This window comes from Lathyrus oleraceus, chromosome 4, assembly GCF_024323335.1.
Source record: "Lathyrus oleraceus cultivar Zhongwan6 chromosome 4, CAAS_Psat_ZW6_1.0, whole genome shotgun sequence".
Taxonomy (NCBI): domain Eukaryota; kingdom Viridiplantae; phylum Streptophyta; class Magnoliopsida; order Fabales; family Fabaceae; genus Lathyrus; species Lathyrus oleraceus.
In genome coordinates, this window is record NC_066582.1 from 255,936,832 (window position 1) to 255,955,212 (window position 18,381).

Below are 18,381 nucleotides of genomic sequence, written 5' to 3' on the forward strand. Positions count from 1 at the left end.
ACCGGTTCAGACACATGCATTGTGGCCGTGTTCGCCCCTATCGAAGAAGAAGGGGGTGGTACATTGCTAGTTGTAGGATTTTGAGAATTTTGGTTATTTGGCGCATTTAAATTCGTCATTCTCCTAGTGGTCCTCTCCTTGATCTGTGTTAGTTGGTTGTGGCTACTTTACCACTCCTTAATAACATACAACGAATTCTTTCGAAAGGAAGAAGATGACTGAGTAACCAAAATTAAAAAAAGGAAAATTTCACTTTTCTAAAATCGTTAGCACTGTCCCACTGAGCGTGCCAATTTGTTTACCGTGAAAATTGGTAAACAACCGCTGATCTTCCAAATTATTAAATTTGGTGACTTACAAGATCGATCAGATTGATCCTAAGACATGTGCTAATTATTGGTTAAAGTGAATTCTAATAAACATGAACATTTCGACAGCATTTGTAATGATAGTAATTCATAAAAATACTTAAGAATAGAGATGAACAGCGTAAAGTGAAGAAAGTGTCGTAAAGACTAAGGTAAATGACAACAAAGATAGATCTTTTTAAATAAAGAGATATTTCTGGAAATAAAAGATAATTTGAATTATTTCAAAGTAAATGACAATTGTGTAAATCAAACGTACATTTCTCAATTTATTGTTTCACTACACACGGATACTTGTTAAATTTTACAGATTTTATACACACTTTGAACACACACTATCCTAGCAGTAAGACCTCTTATTTATACTAATCAAAATAACCGTTTCTAACGACCTTTCTACCATATCGAGACAAATGGCGCTTTGCATGAATGCAACTATCCACTATGCTCCACGTGTACCTTCAACAATTCAGATAAGAACAAAAATTCTCTCATTTATTTGAATTTGAATGTCTCGTCGAACCCTATTAGATGACGCTCCTATAAAAAAAATGCCTTAAGCTACTTAGAAATATTTGTAAGTCCTTTTGAAGCATCTTGACCCTCTTATCAAGACATATATGACTAACTCCCAATATCTCATATAATCGAAACATCTTCATAGAGAATTCAATTTCTTAACTCCAATATGGACGTTGAAATTAAGAACTAACACTTTTACAAAATTTATTCATAATTGAATAAATCACTAGTCGTAAAATTTATTTATTTATTTTTAAAATAAATTTTTTCTATCCCTTTCTTATTTTTCTTCCAAATCAAGATTAAGATTATTATTTTGTATTGTCAATATATTTCATAATAATAAAAAAAACTTTTTTTTTTGTGAAAACATGACTAAGGTGATGAGTGGGTCTAAATTTCTCTGCCAAGAAAGAAGAGACTCCATCGAGTGAGAAAAAAAAAGGTTTTTGCTTGTTTGCGATCGAAACGAAAAGCATCACATTTCACAGCAATTCGAATCGAAATTCCTTCTTTCCCCCTTATCCATGGATTCATACCAGCAACAACCTCACGGTGGTTACATGAGGCCACCTCAACCACCACCTCCTCCTCCGCCACACACGGCGGATCCCCATCAACCACAACACCACCAGTATCATCAGATGCCGCCTCCTCCTCCTCCTCAAGGCCCCTGGTTCACACCTCAATTTCAGTACCAGACTCCTTCTCCTCCACAGCAGTGGCCTCCACCTCAGACTCCTCCTCCTCCTCCTCCGTCAAATCCTTATTCCTATCATCCCAGCCAGTTCCCTCCTCCTCCACCTCCTCACCACGCTCGCCCTCCTCCTCAGTTCCAGCCTCACTCTCACATTTCCCAGCCTTATCCTCAGGTGAAATATCTTTCTTACCCTTGCTGCTTCCTAATTAGGGTTTGTTTGATTTACACTTTCATTTTTGATTCTTGTAATCTCATTAGTTGTTTGAAATTTTGTAGGAATGGAACAACAACCCTGGCTGGCCTCAAAACCAAGCGTATCCAGGTTGGTTTTAATATGTTCTTTTACCAGAGTTAGGGTTTTTATTTTTGTTAAGTTGAAGTCTGGAGGATTTGGAAGTTATTATAGTTGAGTGAAGCAAATGGAAAAAGCAAAGAGTGAAAATTCACGCGTTATTGTGTTGTTGTTTGTTGTTAGTCGAGTTATTATCTTGGTTGAGTTCATTGTTTTGCTGCTTTCAAAATATGATTCACATTGCTTTCATTTGTATGTTTTAATTAATGAAGTTATTGTGATTTGTTACTTGACACTGAATAATGACCTCTGCGTGTGCGAGAAAGAGGAGTAAGGAAATCATGATCAAACTAATATGTCACTTTCAACTGAAGTTTGTGACACGTGTATTATTATTAATTGGCTTGGCTCGTAGTCATTGGAGTGATTAACTGTGTAGTGTTTTGTTTTGGTTTGCAACGTGCGCTGATACTTTTGAAGTTCTATTTGGTCACTTGGAAACTTGGCTCCCCTCCCCACCAAATTTTCTATATGATTTCTTAATGTAGTGGTTGTTGTTGTTTTGTTTGCCATAATGACATGATGGTAGTCCATACGAATGAAGAAGATTGGGCCGCCAAGGCCAGAGCATGGGCCGATGCTAAGTCCGCAATGGAAACTCAGCATCCACAATCACATTATTCGCATGCTGGAAGATTGCCAGAGCAAACCCATTATCATGATCCATATCAGCAATCTGTAGACCCACGTTATACTGATGTTCAGAACCAGCCCCATCCACCATCAGGCTATCAACAATTTTCCTTCGTAGATCCAGCTATGCAGCGAAATTCAGGGCATTCCCAGGAGGCTGCATCTGTCAGTTTAGAAGCAGCTTATACTTCAGATGGACATTCATACAGTGCTAGAGACGCAACCAGCATCGGAGATCCAACTGTTTCCTTTGAACATGCAAATTTCCCTACAAATCCATCAGTTCATCCGCAGGAGGTACCTACTAGTTATAGTTCTGTTGCAGGTAATTATTTATTTAATATATTGAAATTGCAAGTGAAGCACTATGGAAATCATTCATAGATAATATTCTAAAATTTTCTGTATTGTTTGTGATGTGACTCTGTTAAAATTTGTTTCAATGAGAGATTACGGTGGTCGTTGGATTCGTTTAATTTTGCCATTGAAATTTCTTGCTGAATTTGGAATAGTATTAGGAATCCCTATTTTGTTATATTTCCAACAATACAGATTGTAATATTGGGGTGGGAGCCAAACAGCCACTGTGGAGGGATGAACCGAGTTAGTGTTGGATCAATGTGGCTGGAATGTCATTGTTTGGGAGTTCTTCAAAGATGGCTTCAAAAATATTATCTAGTATCTACACATGCTGTTGCTTCTCTCGAGCCCCCCATGGATCTAGACACAGCATACCATTGACTGGGACAGCGGCTTTGGAAAGAGAAACCAAAGGGTTGGCTGATAAAAATTAAGGTTCTAGATGTTAATGTTGAACGAATGGAAATTATTAGAAACCTCCAATAATAAATGTACATATAACGGAAACAAGTTATTTTATTTCATTACATAATTGTACAATTTTATTATGTTTAAAATATATCCGTTATTTTTAATAATTGATCATGATTCTTATGACTCATGAATTGTTTTGATTCAGGATTGACAAAATAGGTCTTCCAGTTTTCAATTTTATTTATGGTTTGATAACCATGAGAGAGATCTCTTTCAACCTCTTCCCATTATTCGTCCTTACTATCTTTTTAAAGATGCTATCCGGCTAACACTAGCTTTTGCAAAATCATGGTGTCTCACATTGATTTCAGGCAGCATACCCACCATGATACCAAACATGCACCTAATTCCTTTTGGCTTATCCATAATTACTACTATTGTCAATCTCAATAGTTTCTTTTTTACCTTTATTCTGTAGGTATTTGGCAGAAAAACATCTTTGCCTCCTTAACCAACGAAACAGCCAACATTATCTCCATTGAATAAAAAAAGTTTAGATCATAGGAATCACCTGCATTGCCCACAGCCCTAATATGAAAGTTAGATATATATATTATATGAACCATGCACATGTCTTCAACTAGTACTTGTAGCTTAAGCTTTTGTGGTAGCTGATTCTTGACATTGTTAGAGAATTAATATATAACCATTTATGTGTATTCTCCTAATAGCTTAAGCTTCTGGAATAGTTGGTTCATGACAAGAAATATCTTCATGTAATGCACCCAATTCAGCCAGAAGGTTTCTGCTTTTAAATATCAGTATAAGAACTTTCACCTTTCAAAACCAGCATTATTAGAATTACCTCCTAGAAGCCCATTCCTGTTTCCTATGGGTCATGACCATCCTATACTTGAAATCTTGTCAACCACAACTCGACAATACTCCGTTGTTGAGATTGAGAAAATTCCTTTAGTTGTTACTTGTAATTTGCTATAAAAGTCAAGGTCTTCCTGAATTTTTTGTTAATTAATTTTGCCATTGAAGTGTCTGAATTCTCGAAATGAGATTGAAAAACCTCACGTGGGTCTGTTTACATGCCTTTGAAACACAACAAGTAGATCTGAAGTTGTTTTAACAGAAAGTCTAGTTTTTACTTTTATTTATTTTATATAAATATTGGGAACCATATTTAAAACCACTCCTTTCCTGTCAGTGTCAAGAAAATTGTTTGTAATCATATCTATGTTCTAGTTGAGCAGAGACGTGCACCAGTGGCTTAAATTAAGGAATGTGTGAGCCAATATATTTCTTAGCACTGCCTTGCCTGCCAAAATTAACTCATCTTCACTCATATGTAGAAGACTTGGCTAGAGAAGAAACCCATTCCCCACCATCCTGCTGCTTTATTTTGTATCTTATGATTAATAGGCACGTGTCTTTTAATTTGGGTTGGGCCTAACTCAATCATACAAAATCAGCTTTGTGAGGTTGAGTTGGGTCCAACCAAAATTCTAAGATGGTATCAGAGTCTATCCAAGATTTGTTGGGCCACCTGTTATCAGTTTACCACTATCAGACCATTCGGGTCATGCTCCAGATGTCCAGTCCTGGGTGTGAGGAGTGCTTCTTAAGAGTTGCATATTAGATGAGATATGGCCTAAAGATATGTTTATAAGTGGGGGTTTTCCTCACCTTACAAGCCAGTTTTGTAAGGTTGAGTTAGGCCGAATCCAAGTTCTAAAAGTGTGTTAAATATTTTCTTTCTAAAAGATGGATTATAAAACCACTAGTTGTCAAAATTATCAGTGAGACAATGTTGATAAAGATAACTTAGCTTTGATGAACATAAGCATGCCCTTAGAGAGCCTTATTCTAGGACACCAAGACTATATTTTGAATTTCAGTAATTCATGTTTTCCCTCATTTATTTTTCCATGCTCAATCTGAATATCGACTTACAGGTAAAGAGGCTGCTGATCAGGTTCAACAGTCATATGCAATGTTTCCTTTGCCAAGCTCTTCATCTCAAGAACAATACCATGCACAACCATCAATGCATGCACCATCCTTTACACCTCATAGCCATTCTGTTGACTCATCTACCAATCTTGCTGACCAACCTTTAGATTTTGCACCTAGGTTTAGTCGTGACGGTGACCTGCAAATGCAATCAACCTATAATCATCATGATTCTGGTTCTTCAATGAATAACTGGGGTGCTCCAGTGGCACCTGGTGTTGGTTATCCACCAATACCTCCAAGTCTTTCCTCAGGGCCACAGGTTATAAATTTTGACATATTTTGTTTTTCTAGTCAACTCACATGTTTATTTTAACACTCCTGACACTTAGTTAACTTAACAGCATGATCCTTCTTTTACTACTCCTGGTCATGTAGCAGCACCATATGGAAGGTTTCCTGGAGCTGGTCACCCTTCAACAATTCCACCAAATGGTGCACCCTATTCCCTTAGCACAGTAGCTACTGTTCATCCTACTGCAGCTTTCTCGGCTGATGCATATGGAATTTCTGGTGTCCCTGAACGTCCTAAGAAGGTAAGTACTTTCTGAAGGTTAGTGCTTTGATATATATGATTCAGAAACCTCATTTTGAAATTATTTTTTAGGCGTCGGTCCCTAACTGGCTTAGAGAGGAAATAAAGAAAACAGTCATTGCCGCTCCTTCCGCAGATCATCCAAAAGTGGAAGAAACACTTGTGAGTGATGACATTGATAAATCATATATGAAAGCTGATGATGAGACGGATAGTAAAAGTGTTGATTCGTCCAGATCAGCTGAGGATGAAGATGACGAGGAGGTTTGCTTTTTACTATTTCTTCCCATAAAAATAAGTTATCTCTATGTATGTATGAGTGGTGTGTTGTGTCTATATATATAATCTTCATCCACTTCAGATTTGATCTGACATTATTGATATGTATGATCAGGTTGAAGTGGCTAGAACTGCAGCAATCAACCAGGAAATAAAAAAAATTCTTACTGAAGTTCTTTTAAAGGTAAGCACGTTGTTTGAAATGAATGAGTTGTTGTGTCCTATTTAACATTTTTTTTTGGTAGAAAAGAATCTTATGTTTAACATCTATATACTGTCTGTAGCAGAGAAGTATATGACAGTTCTAATTGTATAGCTTCTTCTTTAGGTTACTGATGAATTGTTTGAAGAAATTGCAACCAAAGTTCTTAGTGAAGATGATTTGACTGCTGAAGGTAATTGCCTGATCCTTCTAATTTTCTCGACTTTCCATATACCTAAATAAATGATCAAATGCTAGGTATGGAGTACTATGTATTGGAAGTTCTAACAATTTTTTTTCACCAGTGGATCATAATGTTGCCACTTCAAACCATAAGGCATCGACCTCTCCACCCTCTGCTCCGGTTCCTAAGGCAACTGCTAAAGTTTTAGTTCCAGTTAAAGCAAAGGAAATAGAGAATGATGGTGTCAATGAAAAATCTAATTCCAGTTCTCCTGGAGATGTTTTAGGTCTTGGAAATTATGGTTCGGATGCCGATGATGAAATTGAGAGTTCCACTGTGCCTGCTCCTGCAAAAGATGCTGCATATATGGTGAATAATGTAGTCAAAACCAACTCATCGCTATCCAGAAATGGAAATGGTGCTGCTATTGATGAATTACACGGTGCTAAGATAACCAAAGAATCTGATAATTCAGATTCTTCCAAGGTAGTTTCTAAAGATACTAGGGATAATGGACTTGAAGCAATAGAAAGAAGCCATGATAGATTTAATGGTTTTAGCTTGAAAGACATGTCAGGGGTGCCAAGATCTGAAATGCCTGGAAAGAATGGCGTGGAGAAAGCAACAGATTTTAAGGAAAGCAGAAGAAAATCTGAGAAAAATGACCGACATGACAGGAGTTCTTCCGAGAAGGATTTTAAGGAGGTAAAAAGTAGTCATAAGACCAGGATAGACGAAAAAGGTGATGAGAGCAAAAGAAGGAAGGAGGAAAGAAGCCATAAAAAGGAACAAACAGATTACATCAGTGAGTCAAAAGAAAGAGTAAAAGAGCATAATGTAAAGCACGGGGAGAAGGTAAAGGAACCCGAATCAAGGAAAAGGTCCTCCCGTGCTGATGTCAGGGATGATAGGAAGGGAGCAGAAAAACCTCATAGAGGTAGTACCGCGGAAGATACTAGCCGGAGAAAGGAACATACAAAGGATAAGGGGGAGCATAAATCTAGGCGAAGGGAAGCTAGTGACCATGACAGGCACCGAAGAAGACGTTCGTCATCAGTAAGCAGTAGGGGTAGAACCAGCAAGGATCATCTACTTAATCATGCTGATGATTCAAGTGGTGAAGGCTCAGATGGCTCAAAAAGGTTAGAACAGATTCTAATTGACCTTCATTTGACTGGTTGTCATATAGTAGTATCTAATTTCTTTGTACTGCAGGAAGCTGCATTCAAGAAAGCGTGACTTGTCACCATCTCCAGTCAGGTCTAAAAGAAGGTATTGTTTATATACTCACTACCTTTTTCAGGTTTGCAATATCAATATTTTGATTATTCCAGAGCATCTGTCAGATGTCTGTGTTTATGGCTATAGCAATATCTTTCTTCCTGTTCTGATATAAAATTCATTTGCAGTCATAAAATTCACTTGGTTCATTTTTTGACATATACTTTGATAGTGTTCCATTTTTTGTAAGGTTAATAATAACAATTTGGTAGAACAAACATCATTTTTGTAGTAATATGAAGTAAAATTGCATCTTAAAATGCCAGGACATGAGTAGGCTGCACAGCTTATTACTTTCTTTGTGTCCGTGTTTGAACTGCTAAATTTTTTTCCTGCTTTTCTGCATTTTTCATTATTGATTTCATCTCAAGTGACCTGAAACACTACTATCTCAAGACCAGAAATATATATTTATTCATGCACTATTTTTGGACTTCAACTTCCGTCCTATAACATTTTTTATGTATTTAATTTATCATCTATTTACTAGTTTTGGCAATCATAATTATTTAATTGAATATCAATATTTTGTTATTTTATAATAGTTATTTTCAGACACATTTATGATCAGTTTAACTCTGCTGGCAAGCTTCACTATTTACCCCTGCATCTTAGTGCAACTCTAGAGTTTGCGTAAAGATTGTTGATATTTGAACTTTTTGTCGAACATATAATATAAAAACATATTTAGCATATGATCTTTGGCTGTTTGCGGTTCCAGAAGCTGATATTTATACCACAGATTTAATCATTTGGTTGTTTCTGTAGTTGAAAACTTGAAATCCAGTTATCATGTTGCTTTTTTAAATAGAATGCTTTTCTTGCTGTACAAGCTGTCATGTTCGAAATATTTCACATCTTCATGCATCAATACTCTACTGTGTGCAATCTCTCAATTTATTCCTCTACCATCTGCTCGTATGGTATTAGAGAATTACAGAGGCAAGTAAATTGAAATTTTGTGCACAAAGATGCGGCATTTGTTTATTTTGGATTGTCAGGATTTCTGTACTGTGACCAGGATATAGAATAATGATGTGTGGGGACATTTGTAGTTCTTACGAGGTTTTAAGATCTGGTGAAACTTTGGCTGTATCTTACCATATTCAATAGAAACATATTCAATTTATGGTAATAGGCTGTTTCCTCTGGGAGTGTTGACACTACCAGGTTGAGCTGTTTTCTATAAACTTCGTTTACTTTAAACTCACCAAGTCAGTACGGTGGTTTCATTTTTAGACAAGTTTCGCGGTCTCCTCATAGCAAGCGTTCTCAGCGCAGGCATTCTCCCTATTCTTCTCTTGATAATTCCAGGTTTGTTGCCAATAAGTTATTCATGTTTAAGGTTTATATTTGAGACAAACTTATAAGACTATAAGCTACTCAGGTGAATTTGTATGGGTTCCCATTTATTACAGTGGTGCCTTGTTTATTTACAGTGTTTCCTTTTTATGCAGGGGAAGAAGGTCAAGATCCAGATCACCTGTTCGGCGGCATAGGTGAATGGCAAGGGCAGCTGTTGATGTTTCTACCTGGTTCGCACAAGAGAACATTGATTTGGAAGATGGGTTAAGCTTACAATGCACAGTCTTTGCGAAGGATCATCGCCGAGGATTTATTAAGAAGTGATGACTTGTCCTATTTTTGTAGGTTCAACATAAAGATACAGTTGCTTTCCCGATCTACTACTTTCTTTGGGAAGAACTGGTATAAAACTCTGGTAGAGTTGGATATGTGTGTTTTGTTTTGATTTGTAAAAAAACTAAAAAAATCCAAGCTTTATCCTCCATAGAATTGTGTTATGTATTTAAGTTCCATCTTATATTATAATTCCTTCCTACTGACAAATTCAATAGATGAGACCATAATCAAAATTTTGCCTATTGCACTAGTGAAATGATTCAAATGATTTATTTCATTAATTTGATCTGCAGCCCATTTCTGTGTTTTTCCCCTTTCCGCAGCCTGAATGGTACTCAATCCAAGTCAGCAAATAGTGTTAATTTGATCTGATGCCCGTTTGTGTTTTTTCCCTCTCCGCAGCCTGAATGGTGCGCATTCCAAGTCAGCAAATAGTGGATAGATGAGTTTAGAGGAAGGGGGATACAAGGGGGATAGTGATTTCCATATACATTATTAACTGTTGTTAAAATGGCATTATCATATTTTTCAAACTGGAGAGTGAAATGAAGCTTGTGAGTCATCATCGCGAAGAGCATTTGAGTAGCAAACTTTTTTTTTTTACATATAAAGATCAATAATCTTTTATTTTGATTCGATATACTCCCTAGAAGTACACTGTTGCTAAGAGGATACTAATCCATGAACCATGTTCCAGCGCAGAAGGATTAAAAACATGAAAAAAATTAGCTGGACATTTACTGTTGTCACGCATCCCACATTTTATGTGAAGAAAGGCTAGTCCACAAAATCAACCAAATTTGTATTTCTATGTAGCAAATGTGCACTACACATGTAGTTAGTTAAGTGAATGATTGGATTAGCTTTTGGAAGAATCAAAATAATTCTAAGGATATATAATTGATTTTTGAATGATTTTGAAATGTTTGGTTCTTTTTGAAGTATAATCGGTTATGTCTTTAGAATTGATTCTATCTAAAATTAGAATTTGTAATTGGATTTAATTTAAATACACTGACAGTGTAAAAAGATTTTACACCGTCAGTTAATCTTAGACGTTGAAGATTGAAATAAGTTTGACTTTTATTTAAAAAACCTATAAAATAAAGCAAATGGGTGATGGTGATGAGTCGACGGTGTAAAATTTTTTACACTCACAGTGCATAGTAATTAATCTCTTTATAATTTTTGAATTTAAATATAATTTTTATTTTAAAATTTATTATTCAACTCATTTTTACATAAATATATCTAAACATAAATTAACGTACATTCAATTCATTTTCAATCAGAATTAATTCTACAAAATCAATTATTTCAGAATCAATTCTTATCATCCCATGACAAAACACATACTAAGAAAACTTGCAACAGCTTCAAATTTTTTGATATACTATTGCTATTACCGTAAAGAAAACAGAGACACTACACGCCAGCTTTGACTTTTTGACTAGTAACTTATCATCTCTTCCATCTGAAATTCAATTTTCTTTCTATATCAAATGTTTCAACTTCCGTGAAAAAATGGAGGAAGCCAAGCTATCGTGCCAGTGACGTCAAACTTCACATGTTTTAGTATAGTGGCCTAGTGGCATTGTTTGTTAATATTTCATTCCATTCTTTCAGTTAAAGCAACACTTCTTTTCTCTTTTAATTAATAACCCATCAAGAGTTGACAAAAAACAAGAAATAACACAGTTTTCAAACTAATACAAAAATAAACAAACCATGAAGGTTGTTTTCCCTTTTCCCTTCTTTTCATTCTTCTCTGTCTTTCAAAAAGCCTAGCTTGCTCTTTTTTTCATAACACGTTACTCTTCTTGCATTTGATTAACAGGCATTTCATGTGGAGCTTTGGTCAATTTGGCTATCTGGATTTCTTTTGATACTTCTTTCGCTATATGCAACACAAAGATTACCTTCACTCAACAACGATCACGGCAGAGATGATGTTTTGGATTCTGGAAACCTTAGCATTACTATATTCACAGCTCCTAAGCCTTTTATGGACTCTACCGGAACTAGGCAGACGCTCGCTGTTCGGTCATGGTTGGCTTTGTCTCCATATGTTACTGTTGTTTTGTTTAGTCAACATCCTTCTGTCGCATCCTTTGCAAATGCTTTTGATTCCGGCCGGGTTTTAGTTGATACCAACATCGACTTCACGTAAGAAAACCGTTCATGAATTGATATTTATTATAGAAATCATGGTTCTGAATTTAGTTTTGCTTGATGTACAAGGAGAAAGAAATCTAAACTACATACCAATCTTTCTTTTTGTTTTTCCAGCTTCCTTGGCAGTCCATTTTTCCATTCCATGATTGCAAAATCGTGCGCATATCTATCAGACATATTTGCTGTCATTGATCCTGAAACAGTTATCCTTTCCGGATTCATCTCCACACTAAATCATGTCTATGAACTCGACCGCGATTGGCTTCTCGTTGCTTTACCTCAAAATGCTTCTAACTTGGATAATAGGAAACAAGTGAGAGTTCAAGAGGTATGAAACAATGCAGACATTTTTACACACTCAATTTTCATGATCAATATACCAAACTATATTGAATTGTTTCTATTCTCCCGCTGCAGAAAATACTACAACAGAATCGGCCATGGAATCATTGTTATAACGCAGAAAGAATGCTCATAGCATGGAATAACAAGGATATGCCTCTACATAATGGAGTTCTTCCTCCTTTCATCTATGGTAAAGGTACTCTCAAGTACGGTCAAGGGTAATGTTGTAATTTGAAATAACAGAAAAGAAATGCAGTCGGAGACGTAGGCACGATTGTTCAAACTACGTTATCAAACATTGTGTGTTCGTTGTTTTATTTGTCTGTGCTTTTCGTATCTTTATTCTTCTAAACTGGGGTTTCTGTTCTAACAGGTACACACAACAATTGGATAATTCACGAGGCTATTTCATCCGAGTTCAGGTTTGTGTTTGATGCTAGTTCGACCATCGAAAGTTTCAATCTGAATAATGCTACATTTGAGAATTCAACTTCTTTAGATATTGAAAATAGAAAGTGGGAGTACATTGGTAATTCACATTTAGGAGCAAACTATGGATCATTCTTCTATAGTGAAGCTAATTACTCAAACCTACCCAAAATTTTGACTTGTGAAAACCAATATATTATGGTTGACATCAAGAAAAACATTGTTTATCCAATTGGACGACACCGAGGGGAAGTTAACCGAATGAAGGAAAATGCAATGCATTGCATTGCTCATCAGAAATCAGTGACCAGAATTTCAGATTTTTCTCTAAAGGATCAGAAGAAAATTTCATTATCTTTGGAGCTTCCGTTTTCCTTAGAATCACTTCTGTCTATCACCGCAGATAGAAATAAAACAATTGTACTAACAGTTTCTGGTTATAGCTACAAGGATATGCTCATGAGTTGGGTTTGCAGATTAAGAAAATTGTCCATTGAAAATTTTATCGTCTCCGCTCTTGATCAAGAAACTTATCAATTCTCCATCTTGCAGGTATGTTCTCTTAATTCCTCTGCAAGAAATTTCTTAAGTTTTCTCACACTTTTTTTCATGGCAGGGAATTCCGGTTTTCAAAGATCCTATAGCTCCAAGTGATATTAGTTTTGATGATTGCCACTTTGGAACAAAGTGCTTCCAAAGGGTCACAAAAGTGAAGTCAAGAATTGTTTTGAAGATACTCAAACTAGGTTACAATGTACTACTTAGTGATGTGGATACATATTGGTTCAGAAACCCTATTCCTTTACTTCACTCCTTTGGCCGCGCAGTTCTTGTCGCACAGTCTGATGAATACCAAGAACAAGGTGCTTATTCAAATAATTCTGTAAATAAGCTGTTCTGATGCCCTTTTTGCAGTTTTTCTTTTCTTACAAAGATTGTTATGCAACTTTTTTTTCTTTATAATTTGTGCAGGACCGATAAACCTACCTAGACGTTTGAACTCCGGCTTCTATTATGCTCATTCTGATAATCAAACAATTGCTGCCATACAGAAAGTGGTCAAGCATGCAGAAACTTCAGGCTTATCTGAGCAACCGAGCTTCTATGACATATTATGTGGAAAAGGAGGATCCAACCGTGTCGGCGATAACAAATGTAAGGAACCCGAAACAAATGTGACAGTACATTTCTTAGACAGAAACCTTTTTCCGAATGGTGCTTACCAAAACCTGTGGCAAGAAAAAAATGTCAAAGCAACATGTTTAAAGAAAGGATGTTACATTATTCACAACAATTGGATCAGCGGGAGGCTGAAGAAACTTGCACGTCAAGTTTCGTCTGGTTTATGGGAGTATGATCCTAGCACAAGAATGTGTATCCAGAGTTTGCACAGTATCAAACCACGGGCTCATTAGCTTGAAATCGGACGGTTGAGATCGTAAACTACTAGATGCAGTTACTTCACCAAATCCAAATCCTAAACCATGGAGTTAATATCGAGGAAACTAGTTGATTCCTTCTTATCCATTCTATGCAGAATTCTTGTTCTCATCTCACAAGATTATAAACAAAACCAATCCTTTCCCTTTGTTTTCACATATGCATAGCATTGGGTTCATCACCACCTCATTTGATGAAAAATATAAAATTAAAAGTTGCCGGCAATAGTATACTAAGAAGAGTGTTTAAATACTATTGACATAGCCAACATTACTTCTTCTACCTAACATCATCTTGTGAAAGAATATGATGAAACAGTTAGATTTCATAACTTTGAGTTGTAGGCTATGCTGAAGCGCGTCGTCCATTCGTTAGGATTCGTAGAGAATACCAATAAAAAAGACTCGAGAGTCAAGAAGAAAGGAGGAAACAAAGGATACAAGGATCATCAATTCAGTTCAAAATCAAAGGACTTTGTCGTTAGAATAGCTCATCCAGGTGGACAGCAAGATGTTTATAGACACGCGGTTCCTGTTTACTCGTTGATGACAAAGTATCCAGGTATGTGTATCGCAAGTCCAGATGTTTTCAAACTTCCTCACCAATCTGTATTATGGCGAGAAGATCTTTTGATTCCTGGTCACAAGTATATTTTAATCTCTTTGAAAGACGTCGAGAAGCTCAAAAGAAGGCATCAAGAGAAGGATCCAGTCAGAGAGACTAACGGGGTTGTAGAAAGAGAGAAACTCAATACGAAATCAAAGTCTCCTGGTGAAAACAAACACAAAGAGCCAGATGGAGTTGTAGAAGGAATGAAAGTCGACACAAAGATGAAAGAATGTGTTGTGGAAGGAGAAGTTTTAGAAAACACTTTTAGGTCTGCAAATGAATTTTATAATCCTAAGGAGAAGCCAACAAGATCTACAAGAAAAAGAGGATTGAGACCAAAGAAAACCTTTGTACCACCTTTTCCAAAGGCAAGACATTATAGAAGTTTTGGATGGAAACCTAGTCTTCCAACTGTGAAGGAACTCTCTCCATGATTTCCTTTATACTTTTTGATTAGTGCCTTATCGTGTCGAGTGTCGAGTATTGAGATGTGTTGGATACCCGACATGCTTTCAATCTAAAGCGTCAGTGTTTTATAGACTCTGTAATTTAATCGCTGATTCCTCTTCATGTATCTAATAGACAATTAGAGTTACTTTTTCACCCTGTTAATAAAATCCAAACATCTTCCAATCTTTTTTTTCTTCTTTTCCTTTTTGTACATATTTTAGAGAGAAGAATATGAGTAGGAAAAACAAAAAGGTTAAAATGAATTTATTAAGTACATTCATAGAAAAAACTGAATATTCTCTGAATTTTCATCCTTCAAAGCCTAAAGGTTGCTAAGTTATTTCAACTTAGCCACAGAAAAGCAATATGTTTGCAATTTCACCTCTCATTTGCAATCTTCACTTCACATAGAAACCAAACATAGAAAATTTCATCCCAAGATACTTGTGCTGCAAGACACAACAATCTTCTCCAAATTTCTCAGCAAATGAACAATAATGTCAAAGATGGTACTAGTGAAGTGAATTGAAAATGCACACTCATAAAACATAAGACAAAAGCTTAGTCAAAATCCAAGTGTAAATCACTGATAAGGTAGCGCCGACTGGAATAGTAACTGCCCATGAAACGCAAATCTCCTTCACTGTTTCTGATCTCACACTGTTAAGTCCTCTTGCAAATCCAACTCCCATAACTGCACCAACTAATGTATGTGTTGCCGATATTGGTAGCCCTAGCTTTGAAGCACACAGAACCACCGATGCAGCAGCAAATTCGGCTGCAAATCCTCTTGTTGGCGTAAGTTCCGTTATTTTCTTTCCAATTGTAGCTATAACTCTATAACCCCACATCATTAGCCCTGCAACTATTCCAAATCCACCCCAAGCAAGAACATCGATCGGAATAACTATCTCAGCTCCTTTTGCAGCGCCTTGCAGAATAGCTAGTGCACCGGCTAACGGACCTATCGCGTTGGAAACATCATTTCCACCATGAGCAAATGACATGAAACATGCTGATAAAACCTGCATGTAACCGAAAACTCCGTAAACTATTTCAAGTTGAGTGCCCTTCGGACCTGCAATATCAGATAGGAAGCCTATGTTTTGGTGGGATGTATCATCTTTTGGCTCGGGTTGTGGAGTCTTTGCCTTCTCTAGAAGATGTCCGAGTTGTTTTCTGATTGTTCTGTCGACCAGGAAAGCCCCGACAGTTCCACAGGCTAAAGCTTGACTTAGAGCTATAGGAAAAGTCTTGCTAAGAGGAAAGGCGGAAAAGGAAATTCCAGTTACGCCAAGAAATACAGCAATTGGTGCTGCTGCAGCTGCCGCTTGTCCCGGATTACTTGCACTATACACAAACTGTACGAGCGAAAAAAAATTAGTGGTTGAATGAGCACGAATTGAACCCTTTTTTGGTGAACCCTCCCAAACCGAATCTCAAGTAAGGAACAAAGCATAAGTCGAAAAAAAATTAACGTTACATCAAAGAGATTACCCTTCGGATGCATTTGTATACAAGAAATGAGACAGCAGCTCCCACTAGCGGCGAGAATATCCACGAAGAAATCACTCTTGCCAGTGAACCCCAGAAAACCGCACCAGAGCCTCCATAAACTAGTCCAAACCCCACCATTGCTCCCACTATACAATGTGTAGTAGATACTGGCAAACCATAATATGATGCAATCTGCATAGTACATAAAAATTAGTAGCTAACTAAGTTCATTGGATTATAACTAAAGCATAATTTTTATTCCTTTTTTTCCTTCTTCTTCTGAACAAAAGTGAAAGAAAATTACTATTAGCTAACAACTCAGAAAACTCAATTCTACATGTTTGAAACCAATTTAGCCTCCTCCAAAAATTGGACCAAACTTACACTAAATTGGACTCAAACTCAAGTGGTTTATGAACTCTAGTTAAAGACAAATCATTTAGGTGAATCCGATTTCGAATACTAGCTTGATCAATCCTAGGCCATACTTCACTAAATTGTGAAACAAAAATAGTGTATACCTGTAACCAAGTACCAGCAGCAGCAAGTGAAGAAAGCAATCCTGCAAAGAGAAGAGAATCATTCCCTTGAAACACATCAGCAACAAGAATCCCCTTCTGCATTGTGCTAGTCACATGAGTTCCCATCAACAATGCACCAGAAAACTCCAACACTGCAGCTGTCAACACAGCTTGCCTAAGAGTCAATGCACCAGATCCAACCGAAGTTCCCATTGCATTTGCAACATCATTAGCACCAATGTTCCAAGCCATGTAGAATCCAAACAAAAGTGTTGCATAGGATAAAACCCTTGTCTTCAAAGGCAAACCTTGTCCTAGAGACGACATAAACAAAGGAAAAATAAGTGCAGCCACTGCTATACATATTGTTATAGCAGAAGCTGTTCTTGATGATATGTTGAATGCTTTTGCCATTCCTGATACTTCATTGTTATTATTCTCTCCATTTTGGTGTTGTCCCTCTTCCCCTTCTGCAAAAGATGATAAGGTAGCAAAAGGGTGTGAGAGTTTGCAGTTTCTCAAACTTTTTGTTATGTTTGGTGAAAGAGGTAGAGGCTTGACATGAAGAGAGTCTCTAAGAAACAAAGGTGAAGTGTTTTTGGAAAGAAAGATATGAGATTTTCTAAGGAAAGGAGAAGAGGTTGTTGTTTTTGAGTGTCTGGTTAAAGAGAAACCACAAGAGTGATTCAAATTCATTTCTAAGGAAAAAAGTGTGTGTTTTTTTGGAATCTTTGTGTGATTATTTAGGAAGATTCTTTGCCATGAGAATGAAGAGGAAGAGGAAAGATGAAGAGAAAGAGTGGAAGTAGGTGATGATGGTGGTGAAGAGTGAAAGGAATGTGGTAGAAAAAAGCATTTTGATATTTACAACTTTGTTAAAGGGAGGAATAAGAGAATGGATTTGGACATAGAAATGAGTGGTGAATGGAGCTTGTTGAGGTTTTGTAATGTTGTTAAATCCTTGTCAACCATATATTTATATTCCATTATAGCAAGAAAAATAGTTGAAATTTGATAATATTATGGTTGAGATTTGGAAAATGAGAAATTTTGACAACATTATCTAGAGATAAAAGAGTATGACATTTTGTGTCTATGTGAGTTACACGTGTATAGATTGGCTTACTTTGTTGATTCCATGCTTATGTTCACTGTATTGTGTGTGTCTTGAATTGAAGATTCTCTTTGAATCACGGTTAAAATGTGTTATGTATACAATATATTAAATAATGATACATATATTTGATACACTAAGTGACATCTTCTAAAATTCTCTTTTGATTTTTAAAAGATCAAAGTATATATATATATATATATAGATATATAATATATATATATATATATATATATATAATATATATATATATATATATATATATATATATATATATTATATATATAATATATATATTATATATATAA

The 18,381-nt window shown here is 36.2% G+C and overlaps 1 protein-coding gene and 1 pseudogene across 1 annotated transcript; one reads left to right on the forward strand and one right to left on the reverse strand.

The window, feature by feature from the left end:
* The first annotated feature begins 1,245 nt into the window (after positions 1 to 1,245).
* On the forward strand, positions 1,246 to 15,133 carry LOC127136945 (uncharacterized; annotated as a pseudogene).
* A 40-nt stretch (positions 15,134 to 15,173) lies between these two features.
* LOC127074945 (inorganic phosphate transporter 2-1, chloroplastic) lies at positions 15,174 to 17,903 on the reverse strand. The gene is made up of 3 exons (XM_051016370.1): positions 16,960 to 17,903; positions 16,439 to 16,630; positions 15,174 to 16,302 (listed from the first exon to the last, which is right to left on the reverse strand). Exons 1-3 carry the CDS (start codon positions 17,653 to 17,655, stop codon positions 15,481 to 15,483), a joined length of 1,710 nt encoding a protein of 569 aa, XP_050872327.1. The 5' UTR covers positions 17,656 to 17,903; the 3' UTR covers positions 15,174 to 15,480.
* Positions 17,904 to 18,381: the final 478 nt, after the last annotated feature.